The sequence below is a fragment of the Marmota monax genome, unplaced genomic scaffold, assembly GCF_021218885.2.
Source record: "Marmota monax isolate L192 unplaced genomic scaffold, Marmota_monax_Labrador192_F-V1.1 WCK01_AAM20220418_F8-fsc00055, whole genome shotgun sequence".
Lineage (NCBI taxonomy): Eukaryota > Metazoa > Chordata > Mammalia > Rodentia > Sciuridae > Marmota > Marmota monax.
Genome location: NW_026695205.1, coordinates 7519145 through 7533110, shown reverse-complemented (window position 1 = coordinate 7533110; position 13966 = coordinate 7519145). Strand labels below are relative to the sequence as shown.

At 42.1% G+C, this 13966-nt stretch overlaps 1 protein-coding gene across 1 annotated transcript in view; it reads left to right on the top strand.

The window, feature by feature from the left end:
- Mroh9 (maestro heat like repeat family member 9) overlaps positions 1-13966 on the top strand; it is a 50783-nt gene that overhangs the window by 3842 nt on the left and 32975 nt on the right. Inside the window, exons 3-7 of the mRNA XM_046429970.1 lie at positions 2032-2111; positions 2681-2816; positions 3383-3469; positions 6897-7001; positions 12906-13041. Coding sequence (XP_046285926.1) covers positions 2032-2111; positions 2681-2816; positions 3383-3469; positions 6897-7001; positions 12906-13041 — 544 coding nt within the window. The remainder of the gene's footprint in view (positions 1-2031; positions 2112-2680; positions 2817-3382; positions 3470-6896; positions 7002-12905; positions 13042-13966) is intronic.

The following is a 13966-nucleotide window of genomic DNA, read 5'->3' as shown; positions in this document are numbered from 1 at the left end:
ACCCTTCACAGGCGAGCAGGCGCAGGGCTGATGGACCTGGGCAGCGGGCTGCTGGGGAGCCCTGCGCACGCACGCATCAAGTGGGCTTGTGCTTCCAAAGCTTAAAAACCAGGAACAGCGGGAACTGCCCCAAACACATAGCTGGGTCTTGAAAGGGACCCTTTCCTGAGGGAGCACATTCCTGGTCAACCGGAATGTCGTGGCCACCACCTGCAGAGTCGGAAGTCACAACCCACAGGAAGGAAGCAAGAAATCGCGCGCGCACACACACACACACACACACACACACACACACACACACATTTTTTTCCAGTTCTAGAGCTGCAACCCTAGAAAAAAGGCAGGGAAGATGAGGGAAGGAATAACCTTCCTTGTTCCAAAAAATAGCTGAGCTCCTTTGACCCTCACAAGATCCCTCTGGGGTAAGTTCTGCTGCTATCCCCATTTTTAAATGAGGAAACTCAGGCCGTAGGTGACCTGCCTGTGGTCAGGTAACCACAAGTGGCAGCCCCAGGACTGGCAGCCTAACCACCCTCCTGTGTTGACCCTGAAACCCAAACTCTTGCCTGCCCTGGAGATCAATAAAGACCTTTGAATAATAAGTTACGGGGCTGAGGTTGTGGCTCAGTGGTAGAGCATTGCCTAGCCTGTGAGGCGCCACATATAAACAAATAAATAAGTAAGGTCCATCAATAACTAATAAAAATTAGAAATAATAATAAGTTATGAAGGTTAAGATTTTATATAAACAGGATTATAATTAACAATAACCCTGGGGTTGTTTTAATTGCCCAAAGACATGGGAAATCCTTGAAATCAGAATAATCTGTAAGGGAGACAGCCACCTAGCAGGGAAAGGTGGGTGAGGGGGTTGTCAAAGAAGAGGGACAGGGCACTGTGGAGCCATTCCAAGAGGAAGTAGGAGCCCTTCCTCGTGTACCTGGAGGTGGAGGTATATATTGGGGGGTAATAACCCTTTATCAGATATATGGCCTGCAAATATCTTATCCCATTCCACAGATTACCTTTTTATCTTTTGACCCATTTTTTTTTTGCAGAAACTTTAGTTTGATAAAAAAAAAAATCTTTGTTTATTTTCGTTTTTGTTGCTTATGCTTTTGGCATCACCTCCCCTCCAAAAAATATCAATGTCAAAACCAACAATAAGAAGCTTTTTCCAGTCATCTATTAGGAGTTTTATAGTCTTCGTCTTACACATAAGCCTTTAGCCCACCCATTTAACTTTTGCAGGTGGCATAAGGTAAGTGTCCAAGCTCACTCCTCTGCGTGTGGACAACGTGACCCCCCAGACACCGATTCCTGGGAGCACATCCTTTCCCCAGTGTGTGCTCCTGGCACCCACCACCTATGGGCGGGTTTATCTCTGGGCCCTCAATGCTGTGTTGCCTATGAGTCTGTTTTAATACCCAGCTATACCATTCTAGTTACTGCAGCTTGATAGTAGAGTTTGAAAATAGAAAGTATGACGTCCCCAGCTTTTATTCTTCCTTCTCTAAATGGTTTTAGATAATTGAGGACTTCTCAAACTTCGTATAAAAATTATAAATTCCTAATTGGGTATCTTTAATTACAACTTTTAATGGTTACAAAATTAAGTTATACAGCCGCCCATTGACCTGGATATGATTCTTACTCTATGGCATGAATGTGGTCATTCTTCAGGAAGGCCTGTCTTAAATTGCCGTGCTGGCATTTTTATAGGTAGACGCTACAACTGTAGATTGCACTTGACAGTTACAGAAGTATGTGAGAGCACACCTGGTAAAGAGCACCCCCAACAAAATACTGCTATCTGCAAATGCTCACTGTAAAAGCACAGTGGTTGGCTGTACAGACCACCATCTAGGCCAAAACACTACTGGGGGATGAAATTATAGTTTTTCTAGTCTCGATACTTCTACAAACTCTTGGGATGACTTTTTAGTCTGTTTTGGTGCCTTGGCTTGGTGCAGCAGGACCACACAGGATGTTGTCTGGTTTGTAATTGCTTGTGTTTTTCATGGTACTTAGGAGAATGCAATTAATGAACTATGGAATGCCTTTGCGGGCCTGCTGTGTCATCAGTCCATGGTCCTGGCCATCAACTCCAGGTAACGTGACACTCTCTGATTTCACTAATTGAATATCTTTGAAATGGCATATTAAAAAAAAATAATAATTGTGAGAAATAAAAATTGACTCAAAATTCCATCATCCTGATTTAGCAACTCTTCTTTCTTACGCTCTCCCCAATCTTTCTATATCACATGGATAAGCAGATGGTCTTTCTAGTTGAGGATGGGCAGTTTTCCTTTGTTGTCACCTTGAAATATGTATGCCCATATCAAAAATATTAAAATATAAAAAAACATGGAAATAATGGCACCATACAGTTAAATGATCTCAAACCTTAGTGTGAGTTTATGGGCTCGGTCTTTACATTATTGAGTTCATGGAGAAAGATGTTCCAATTTCTAAATAACTTAATGTAGATTATATTTATGAATAAATTTATTCCTTAGTGTTTAAGCCATCATTGCTAAGAGAATATTTAAGATCCATCTATCATCTGGGTTTTACTTTCTCGTACACCCTCTCTCATCATTAAGAAAAAAAGCCCATAAAGTTAAATTACATTTGAAATCTCACCCATTTAATAGTTAGACCTTTTTCTTGTCAGCTTTGTGGATCCCGTACTGCAGTATGAAACTCAGCTGAACGTAACTGAAGCATCCTTTAGAATGCTATTAGCCCTACCAAACTTTGGAAAGTTGAGAGCACTGGGGATTGGCAATGAGGACCTCGAGGACCAGGAGGTGAGACCCTTCTTCCTTCACTTGTGTTGAGACTTTGCTCTGCACCACAGTGGAGCTGAGAATGCATCTTGGAAGGTTTCAGTCTTTGTTTGCTTCTCCCCTACTTACATATAATGAAATTCTTCAGCACTAACCTACACCCCTAAACTCCTCGTGAATTCTGTGACCCATGGGATTTAGTGGATTATATAGGGGTTATAGAAACAAATCAGTGAAGGTATTTTTGGTCAAAACTGGTTTCACAAGGGCAAGGAGTTTAATGAAAAGTATTGCCCCCCCAAAAAATAAAACAATAGATGAAAATAAGTAGAGTCCCATCGTAAGGTTAGGAACACCTGAGGTCTCTATTTTCTCAGCATTGCTACCCAATGCAATTTATCTCTAAGCTAAAGAAGCCATTTGTGGCTTGGTATTGGGTGAGACTTTATCCACATAACCACCTCACTCCTTTTTTTACCTTCAGTTTATGGGGAGAACTCAGGACACCCAGATGCTATACTGTATGTATTTGGTAAATTCTTATGTAAGACTGCTGGCTGGTTATGTGATTTTTTTTTGTATTTCAGAGTTTATATCAAAATATTTTACACATATTTGAGGACACTCTTCTGATCTTAGTGTCTAAAGACCTCTACAAACTACAGATCCTAAGGGTAAGAGGAAATAAGCAGTTTTGTTTGTCATAAATATAAAGAGCTCACTATAGTTCACTGACTTCTAATTTATCATATTTATATATTCTTCTAGTATTTGGTGACTGGAATTTGCTTCTTGTGGAGTGAAATTACTCACAAAACAAAATCATTCCCTTTGTTTGAGTTATAGAAGTGTAGAAATCAATTTGGGGAGGAGCCATCAATGGCCACCTGAGAAGGCAAGTCTTAGGTGGTGACTATGGGTGAACACAGGCTAGGATAGCAGAGACCAGTATTGGCCTCAACTGCCTCCAAGTCCACAGGACAGTGGACCACACGGTGACAGGGCTGGAAGGACATTTCACTTCCATCAGTTCTGGGGTGAGGCAACTCAACAGATCCTCTGTCCTTATGCATACCATATTCTGTGGCTTCGATATGTCCTCTAATGTCCCCCACAGTCCATCTGTCAAGATCTTAATCCCCAATGCAACAGTATTGCACGGTGATACCTTTTACGAGTTGACTAGATCGTGAGGACTCTTCCCTCATGATTGGATGAATGTCATTATCATGGAAGAGGGTCCTCTATAAATGATGAATTTGCCCCCTCCCCTCTTCTTTCCTGGGGGCTTTCTTCCCCTTCTTCTCTGCAATGATGCAGCACAATGTCCTTCAATTGATGAGGACTTCTTGAAGATATTGATGGACTTCCAGCCTCCAGTACTGTAAAAAATAAATATCCCTATTTATTCTTTATAAATTACCCAGCCTCAGATATTCTGTTATAAAAACACTTGGACTAATAGACAAAATTAATAGCAAAAAGTGAGACTGTCCCTCTAACCAATACCTAAAGACTATTTTCTCAGCATTGCTACCCAATGCAATTTATCTCTAAGCTAAAGAAGCCATTTGTGGCTTGGTATTGGGTGACACTTTATCCACATAGCCACCTCACTCCCTTTTTTACCTTCAGTTTATGGGAAGAACTCAGGACACCCAGATACAATACTGTATATATTTGGTAAATTCTTATGTAAGATGTGAAAACTGTTCTGGAACTGGGTAACGAGGCTGGAAGAGCCAGATGGTGTGAATGGAGCACTAAAGGCCATTGTGCTGAGGAGCCAGCAGAAGACAAGAGCCGTAGGGAAAGCCTAAGTCTTCTCAGGGAAAACGTAAGTGGCTGTGATCAGAATGCAGGCCATTCTCGAGAGGCCTCAGAGAGAAATGAGGCACAAGACACTGGAAACAGGAGTGAAGGTCACCCTTGCTACACAGTTTCAGAGAACTTGGAGGAACCATGTCTGCATTCTAGGACTTTTTGGAAGGCAGAACTTAATGATGAACGAGGACACCTGAGAGAAGAAATCTCTACTTAGCATAGAGCTCAAGGTGCCCCATGGCTTCTTTTGATAGCTTGCAGTAAAATGAGAAAAGGGACTTAAAAGGTGAAATTTATAATCAAGGAGATGCAGAATGAAAACATCTGGGGAACTCTTGGCCTGAACATGTAAAGAATTAAAAAAAAAAAAAAAACAAGTTTGAGAGAGAACATTAAGGGTACGTGTTGCTAAGGGACCATATGCTCAAGAGTTAAACATGCATGAAAACCAGGTTCTGGTCATCAATACAATGGGGGAGTGACCTTGAAGGCATTTCAGAGGTAAGCTAGGACCTTAAGGGCAAGGTTTCAAGAGAGGTACCCATAGAACCTCAGTATTTTCTCCTCTGTACCAGCTGGTGACTTGGCCCTGAATTTCATTCAGCACAGCACCCCTTGCCTGCTTTGGCCATGACTCAGGGAGGCTCAGGTGTGGCTCCACCCACTGCTCTGGGAGTTCCAAACCATGAGCCTTGGCAGCATGCACAGTGCTAACTCTGCAAGCACACAGAATGCATGAGCTGTGTGCCTCATGCCACCAATGCAGAAGCATGGTGGCCTCTACTTAGATTTCAAAAGATGTCACAGCCAGGCAGAGACTTGTCCCAGTAGCAGACCATTGCAGAGAGCCCCTGTGAGGGCAGAGCCTAGTATAGTTGTACAAGTAGAACCCCTATTGTCCACAGACCTCACCGCATGATTCATGTCCCAGCCAGAGAAGACTGCACTGGATGTTTTAGGTTCTTAAATTTTGCATTCCTAATATGGTGGTGTCAGGAGTCAGCTGTCTAAAAATACTGGGAATACATTGACTTACCCTACCAGAAACATCCATGAGTTGTGCAAACCAAAGTAAAGAAGACAGATTGGTATCCTTGAAGACAAGAAAGAATGTGAAGGAAAGTAAAAATGGATTGAGCTAATTTGTGCTGAATTTGAGCCAAATATTTCTGTGCATTTGAAATGTTATTCTCCTAAGTGATTATCATTCCCCTCCCCCTGCATGTCCTGTGAACTGCCCCAGGCTGCTCTCCGCTTCCTCTTATTGAGCATTTCATGTTGGGTACCGAGGATGTGAGTAAATATTGTAATCCCTCAAATCATCCCATGAGGAAGCTACTATTATTTCTTCCATTTTGGAGAAAAAGAACAGAAGCAATGCTATTGGGGTGAAGCCACCACAACTTGGGAGGTTCCTTATGTCTGGGAACTCCCTGATCCTCAAAAAGAGCTGAAACCTCACTCCCAGAGAAGGCAGAGTGTGACCCCTCTGAGATTTAGAAACCCTTCTGCCTTAGGAAATGGACTTCAGAACAGTGTGCCGCTTGGCAGAGATGAAGAGGAACAGATTGGCCAACCATTGGCAGAAGTACAGTGGCCTCCAACAGGTGGCCTAAGAAGTTTGCTAGGGCTCATTAGCATGTGCAGTCTATTCCCTTCCCAGGGGGAAATGCATCCATCCCTGCTCTTGGGATTTAGAACAAAGAGAAGGTACTAAAAGACAGATTTGAACAAAAATTAGCAACAATTTTCTAACTAAACTGCCTCCACTAATGTATTCTCTAACCAAGGATCAGAACATTTCTGGATAGTGAATTTGCAGAGGAATTGGTATCCATGAAGATAAGAAAAGATAACATTTCTGATCAGATAACATTTCAGTTCTCTTTTAAAGCCAAAGATCAGAGTCCATATTCTTTTTAAGGAATATGTGTACTTAGAATATTTGTACTTTAAAAAAAGAAATATTTGTAAGTAGAGCAGCTGATGACCACGTACAGACCCATGCCGAACTTTCACGATACCTGACAGAAGGACTGCTACAGTGTTTATTAGTCACTTGTTGAATAGAATTAAATAAAATAAAAACCACATGTAGTTACCATAGTAGATGAAGTAGTACACTGGCTGTTTGTTGTCCTTTTTTTTTTTAAGATAACATAGGTCAAGCGTGGATTAATCAAAAGACCATGGGACCCCCAAACTGGTGACTAGAAGGAGGGCTCCTTAGGAAATGGAAATTCCATGGTTCTAAGATGGCTCTTGTTTTTCCAACAGGAAATGGTTTTGTGGGTGAAAGAAGAGCGTTTGTACCTGCAAGAGGAAGCACTGACGATCATCAGCAGGGTGCTATGCTTTGCATCTAAGAAAGTCCTAGGAGATGTAAGTCACACAATGAACAATGGCCCGGTTCTGAAGACTGCCTTTCCAGGGTGCTGCCTGCCATGTCTGAGGTCTTGAGGGTGCTGGGTGTCTGCTTGGTATTACTGGGTTTGCACTCTGCAGTATCTGGAAAGAAGTCAACATTCTGCATGGCTTTAAGTCATGGGAGCAGAATTTCTCAAAAACTGGTGAAGAAGCATTATTAGAGAAACAGCATGAGCATGTTGGTACCAGGTTTTGCTGACTCTGGATTCTCCTCTATGGACCATAATGAATATTATTTTCCACCCTTATCTTCCTCTTTATGTTCTCCTTTTATTTTCCGAAAATATTTGTGAATCATTGTCTATTTTAAATTTATACAAGCAATTATTGGAGCATAAGTCTTCCTTTCCTTTCCTCTTCACCCACATTCCCAGCCTGTTGGTGTGACATGTGTCCACCCAAACCGCTTTCTTTGTCTACATCCTTGTGTGCACGCATGCACGCATGGATGCCCTCCTGCTTCTTTAAAGAAGTTACATCAAGTGCTGCAACTTGCTTTCTTCCCTGGACAACATGCCCTGCTCATATTTTCATATTAATATATGCAGCGTAATTTCATTCTTTCAAACATAGTCTGTGCATTCTTGAATATTACAATCCACTGAATCCATTGATGAGTCCAATGGTGTTTTTCAACTTCAAACAGTAAAAATTGGTTATGTTCATGCAAATCTGTATGTACTTAGTTCAGCTTAGGGAGGCAATGGCTAGATAGACGTGGGGGAGGTCAGAGTTTAGGAACGCACCACTGTCCTCCAATCTGTGTTCCTGTGACTATAAGAATGCCCATCTCCCACACCTTCATAAATGCCAGGGTCTTCTAGACTTACATAATCATTTATTCTCAGAAAGGGCCTCATCTGAGCACATTGCTACCACTACTTTCTTTAATCAACAGGATCTATCTTACTTTCTTTAATCAACAGGATCTATCTATCTATCTATCTATCTATCTATCTATCTATCTTTCTATCTTATATGCCTATATTCAAATGTATAAAGTTATTATTTATTTTTGGAAAGGTCTGGTTTACAAAGCTCTTCTTTTGGTTTTAACATAAGATTTACTTATCCATTATCAACAATAGCCAAGATGTAGAATTGACCTAATGCCCACTAATGGAAGAATGGATAAAGGCCACAAGGGTATGTGGGCACCACCCACCCACCCACCCACCCATCCCCCAAGTACTCTTAGTCATAATAGAGAAGAAAATTCCGTCATTGCAAAAAATACAACTGACCCCAGAGGACACTGTATGGCATGAACTCGGCTAGGCACAGCATAGACAGACAATCCCTGCCTGCTGTCCTCACACACACACCCTGAGGGAGTCAAACTCATCACACAGAGTGGAACAGTGGTCACCAGGAGCTGGAGGCGGTGGGGGTGGAGGAATGCAAGACGTGTTCATTAGAGGGTCTGAAGCTTCAGTTAGACGGATGAATAAATTTTGGAGCGCTAATAGTATATAGCACGTTGACTATGGTTAATCATAATGCATTTTGTACTTGAAAATTGCAAAAAAAATAGATCTTAAAATGTTCTCACCATAAAAAAAATGATATGTGAAAAGATGGATTACATTGGTTAGCTTGATTTAATCATTTAACAGTGTGTGCATATATCAAAATGTCACATTGGACAAAAATAATGTAATAACGTTTCTCTCTTGTGGATACTGTATATTCAGTCTGTTTCCCAACTCATGTTGCAGGGATTTTAAAATATACTCTACTAACAGTTTTTCTGATGACTTGAATCATTTCAGGAGTAGTTACGTGTAAAGGGAGTTGGAAATAAACATTTGGGATGCTCCTCATGTCCATTTTCTCGTACTTGTATAAACCCCAGACATATCAAAACAAAAATATCTAGACCAGCCTTTAAAACAGCTGAATTGTTACGACTTTGTTTAAAGCCAGCTGGGAGCGTGATAGAATTTACTTATACAGGGGAGCACAGTCCACAGTGTTTTCATCGTGCTGATCCCCTATTTCAGCACCCAAAGAGAGATTCAGTGGCTTGTCTAATCCTGATTCTCTGATTTGGGAAGGCAGCCCTGCCCCCCAACACCCTCACTTCTAAAATGGCCTGCGGTTCTATACAAATATCTAGAAGGCTCAGCATGGAAAATCTTGCAAGTGGGATTAAGTACCACTCACATCTGTTCTCTGCACAGCTCCTGGGACAATATGCACTTAGCAAGTATTTGATGCCAACTATGTGAAGAGGGCTATTTGCATGCCTCTCTCTGCATTTGGATGCCTGCATCCTAGCATGGGCTTAGGCAGCAGGTGGGGCTTTGTAGCAAGGGCTTAGCACCCCTCCCTCTTGTCTTTCCATTGCTAGTTGGGTTCATTGCCCCTGAGCCCAGACCTCTCTCCATCCACAAGAAATCAAATGTGTAAATTCAGGTGTGTAGCAGAAGACTCTCATGCATTATTTGAGGATTTCTTGCTTTAACAGGTTTGTATGAAAGACCAGGTAGGATTATCCGCCACTCTGCTCTGCAGTGTTCACCAAGTGCCACCAGGTGGAAGTACATGAGCACATTTTTGAGAACATTGAAACAGCTAGACTCAGCCAGCTCACCACAGTCATGGAAGCATAAACTTCATTAAGGAAGCTTTCTTATTAAAGTAATGTCTTCTGAAAATAATTAATTCTGGGGCTTGGATTGTGGTTCAGAGGTACAGTGCTTGCTTAGCATGGGTGAGGCCCTGGGTTCGATCCTCAGTACCACATAAATATAAAATAAATAACAATAAAGGTATTGTGTCCACCTACAACTAAAAAAATTTTTTTAAATAAAATAACAAAATAATTAATTCAGTGAGATTATTGGACGAGGGGATTATAGGACAAAACAATCTCAAAAATATCGTAAATGATTTAAAGCTGAGCTTCCACGGGCCTGACCTCTGTATCACTATGTCTGACATAAAACAGGCAATTAATTTTTTTGTCCTGCTCTAATTAAATAGCTACCTATTCTGTCCTCTCGTGCTATCCATACAATGGAAAAAAACATTTTCTTCATAAATCATCCTGCCTAGGTCCTGCTCAGCCTCAGAGGCTCCTGTCCTAGCAAAGACTTCCGATTATCATTGTATTTTGTCAGAAATATGTTATTAAAGTGATAATTCCCCTCACATAACCCATGTGCCCATCAGGGTAGATAAACTCCTACACTCAAAGGTTATTCATCCCTTTAATTGAAGTATCAGCTTTCAACAGGAAGAGAAGTGTGAGCTAAGCACATCATCTTGTTGCATTCACAGAGAATGCTTCTACCCGTGCTCCTTTGGCACATTAGCATTTAGAAATGGATGGAAGAGTCCCAATTATTTAATTTAATTATTTAACAGGTGGTCCCTGTGTATTTATCTCCTCTCCCTCCAGAGTCCTCACGAAGTGATAGTAACAGAAAGTTTTAAAGTCTAAAGTCGCATCCACAAAGAGGCTTGGTGAAGGCTTTTCAGTGGGCCAGCAATGCCAGCAAACTTCTGGAAGACAGAGGAGAGAAAGATGGGAATAGAAAAGTCTGTCCACGGAACCAAAGCAGGAAGCCAGGACCACTAGGGTGGGGTCTGGAGCTGCAAAATCCCAAGCAATGAAGAAGGGAGCGTGTGAAGCGAGGGGTCAAGGGGGGGCTGAGTGCAGGCACATAACTGAGCAGTCTTTGAAAGCTCAACTAGCACAGTAAGAAGGCTCAGTGCCCCTTCCCCTTGATGCACAAGGAGTTCATCAGCAGACGGAACTTGAGAACTGCCGCCTTCTTTTTTTCTTTCTTTCTTTCCCCCAAATCTTCTGCGGTTTGGCTGTGGAGCGCTCGCAGGTTGATAGTGTGACCCCAGGGCAGCGAGGTTCAGAGGTGGGTCAAGACTCTCATCAGGGCTCTGACCTCAGCAGTGGGCTAATCCATTTGCTGGATTCACCTGTGGGTAGCTGAATGCAGTGGTAACTGCAGGCAGGGGAGGACCCTGGGGGCAAGGCCCGGGGACTGTGTCTGTCCCTGCCCCCGTCCCCAACTCTCCTTTTCAGCTGAGAAGCTTGCCTCTGCCCCACCATACCAACATCGCCTCTGGCCCAGAGAAATGGAGTCGACTGACCCTGGATGGAAACCTCTGAAACTGTGAATCCCATAATTGTTTTCTCCTCTAAGTTGTTCTCATCAGGTATCTTAGTCACAGTGATGAAGAACTGACTAACACAAAAACCATTGTTAAGTTCTCTGATAAAAGAATCATGCATTTTGTTTAAACACTGAAGGAGGACCCCAGCCTCCACTCCCAGCCACGGTGAAGCAAGGTACACCACTGGCAAGCCTTGCTACAGACAAAGCCCCACCAAGAGGCACTTTGTCCTCAAATATGAAGAGACATCAAAATTTGCCAGACATTTGAGAAAACCCTTCAATTAAAAGACCTGCAAAGGCAAATAAAAAGGGGGGAAAATGACTATCAAAAGCAGATAATTCAAGACACAGATGAGAATTTATTTTCAAAAAGAGTGGAGAAGGCACATGTATATGCCAAAAGGAAATATAACTAACCCGAGAGTGAACTATGCGTTGAACAACATTACTTAGTCACCAGACCATATTATTGATTTTCAATTTTTAAGATCACTCGAAGACCAAGCACTAAAATCCTTAAAGGAATTACTGATCACAATATGGATGAAAGTGCAGAGAACAGGGAAAGGGTTCTTCAACAAGTTCAACACCAAATTACCACGTGGCCAAGCAGTCCTGCTAGGCACAACCCCCACCCCCCCAAAAACATAAAACAGATGTTCAAACAAAAACTTGTCCATAAGTGTTTACTGCAGCAAAATTCAAATTGCCAAGAACGGAAACAACCCAAATGCCCATCGATAGACAGATGGACCAACAAACCTGACGTCCTCATACAAAGGCACGTTACCCTGTCAAGTGGGGGTGTGATACACTTCCCCATGGCCAAAGCGTGAACACCTCATACTAAGTAAAAGAAGCCGACCCAAGAGAAGGCTGTGTGTTATACGATCCCCTGTGTGTGTACTAGGCAACAAGCGAACCCTGAGAGACACCAGCTGTCGGGCCAGGAGGAGGGACCATCAGTCACTGCTTCATGGCAGAGGGCTTCTATCTGAGGCGATGGAAAGTTCTGGAATGAGGTAATGGCAAGGGTTGCACAGCATTAGCAGGGTACTTACTGCCAACTAAATTATTCACTTTAAAATGGCCAAAATGGCAAATTTCATATCATGTATAAATTTGCCATAATAAAAAATGCAAAAAAATAATTTTAAAAAATCACAGGTTTCAAGAGTCGGATGAGCCTGTGTGTCAAAGAGCTTGTCGGGGCAAGGCATGAACTAATGTTCATGGCAACAGCTTTGAAGAAAGTTTGAGTTTTTAAAACATGACTTTCTCTGGGAAGAATCGGAGTAATTCCAGGAGGAGTAACATCACATTTCCCCAGTGACTCTGAGTCATCTAAAGCATTTCACACCGGAAAAGGGAGCTTCCAAGAGTTTGGATGACCACATCCTCCTGCTCCCGACTGTCCCGGGGATCTGCTCCCTGCCAGCCGCTCCCTAGTCATGGAGTAGAAGCTAACCTCAGTTGAGCACTCTTGTCCAGCACTTTCCCGGGCTCTTTCGGTCATGAACATCCCCCTCTGTGCTCATGTAACTAACACAGATGGCATTTTCTTGTCTTCCTTTCACAGCAACAGAGGATTTGAGGACAGATTTTTAAAATTCTGAGGCTTATCCTTGAAACCCGTTCCGTAAATGAGAGTCTCGGATGCAGACATTCAGTGTTGACTTGGCATAACCAACGATTTTCTCCCTCCCTTCTCCATTAGACGAGCGTGGACGCCCGGTGTCTGGGTGTCCTGGCTGCAGAGCTGTCTCTCCTGTGTTGTCATGCTGACAGTGACATCATGAACCAGGCCTCCATGGGACTGCACCACCTGCTCTGCATTGCCAAGTGGCAGAACGGTAAGAAGGGCTCATCCCACCTGCTGAAGTTATTAAGAATCGGCCCCTAATAATTCTCCTGGGGAGTCCCAGGAAGACGGAATGTCTGGGAATTTCTACATCCCATCTCTAGATCTATAGCTTCACTTTCTAAAATGTGATTTTAAAAAATCTTCCTGGCATTGTCAAGAAATTCTGGTGTAGTGTAGTTGGTTCTTCAACATCTGTAAAGCACTGTAATTAGGGAAAAGTGTTGGGTGTTGATGTGGGATAGGAAGGCCAGATGGAGGCAGGGCTAGGTGGGAAGGAGAGAGTGGACTTGAAAAATAAAGGCTATTTTCTTTCCCTCTAGTGGGTCATCAGCTAGAATTCCTAGAAGACTCTTCCTTCATTGGTGGGGAAAACTCAGCCCAAAATTAAAATAAATGCTGTAATGATTGGCCTAACACAGTGTAAATGCCAGACTGGAAAATACCAAACTATTTCCAAGCAAACTAACTATAGCTCAGAACAAAGCGTTAAAATATTTTTAGAATCCTCTGTCTCTCTATCAGGGATGTAATGTCAGAGGATAAATTTACCCTCAGATAAGAAGCAACATATATATGACATGACAATTAAATATATACATACCCACATATGTATATACATGTATGTATATATATGTTGCTTCTATAAATATAAGCATATGTTATTATATATTAACACTGCAAAAAGATTAGTGAGCTTATTAACATAGTAATTAGCAAAAATGAAACAGAAATAAAAAGAATGAAAAAAATGAACAGAGGTTCAGTGAGGTGTGAGACGATTATAGTCAGCCTAACACATGTCTAATCTGAGTCCCTAAATATGAAAAAGTGAGACAGAAAAATAACTAAAGAGTAATAGAAATTTTCCAAATTTGGTAAAAGCTACATACTCATAGATCCAAATAGCTCAATAT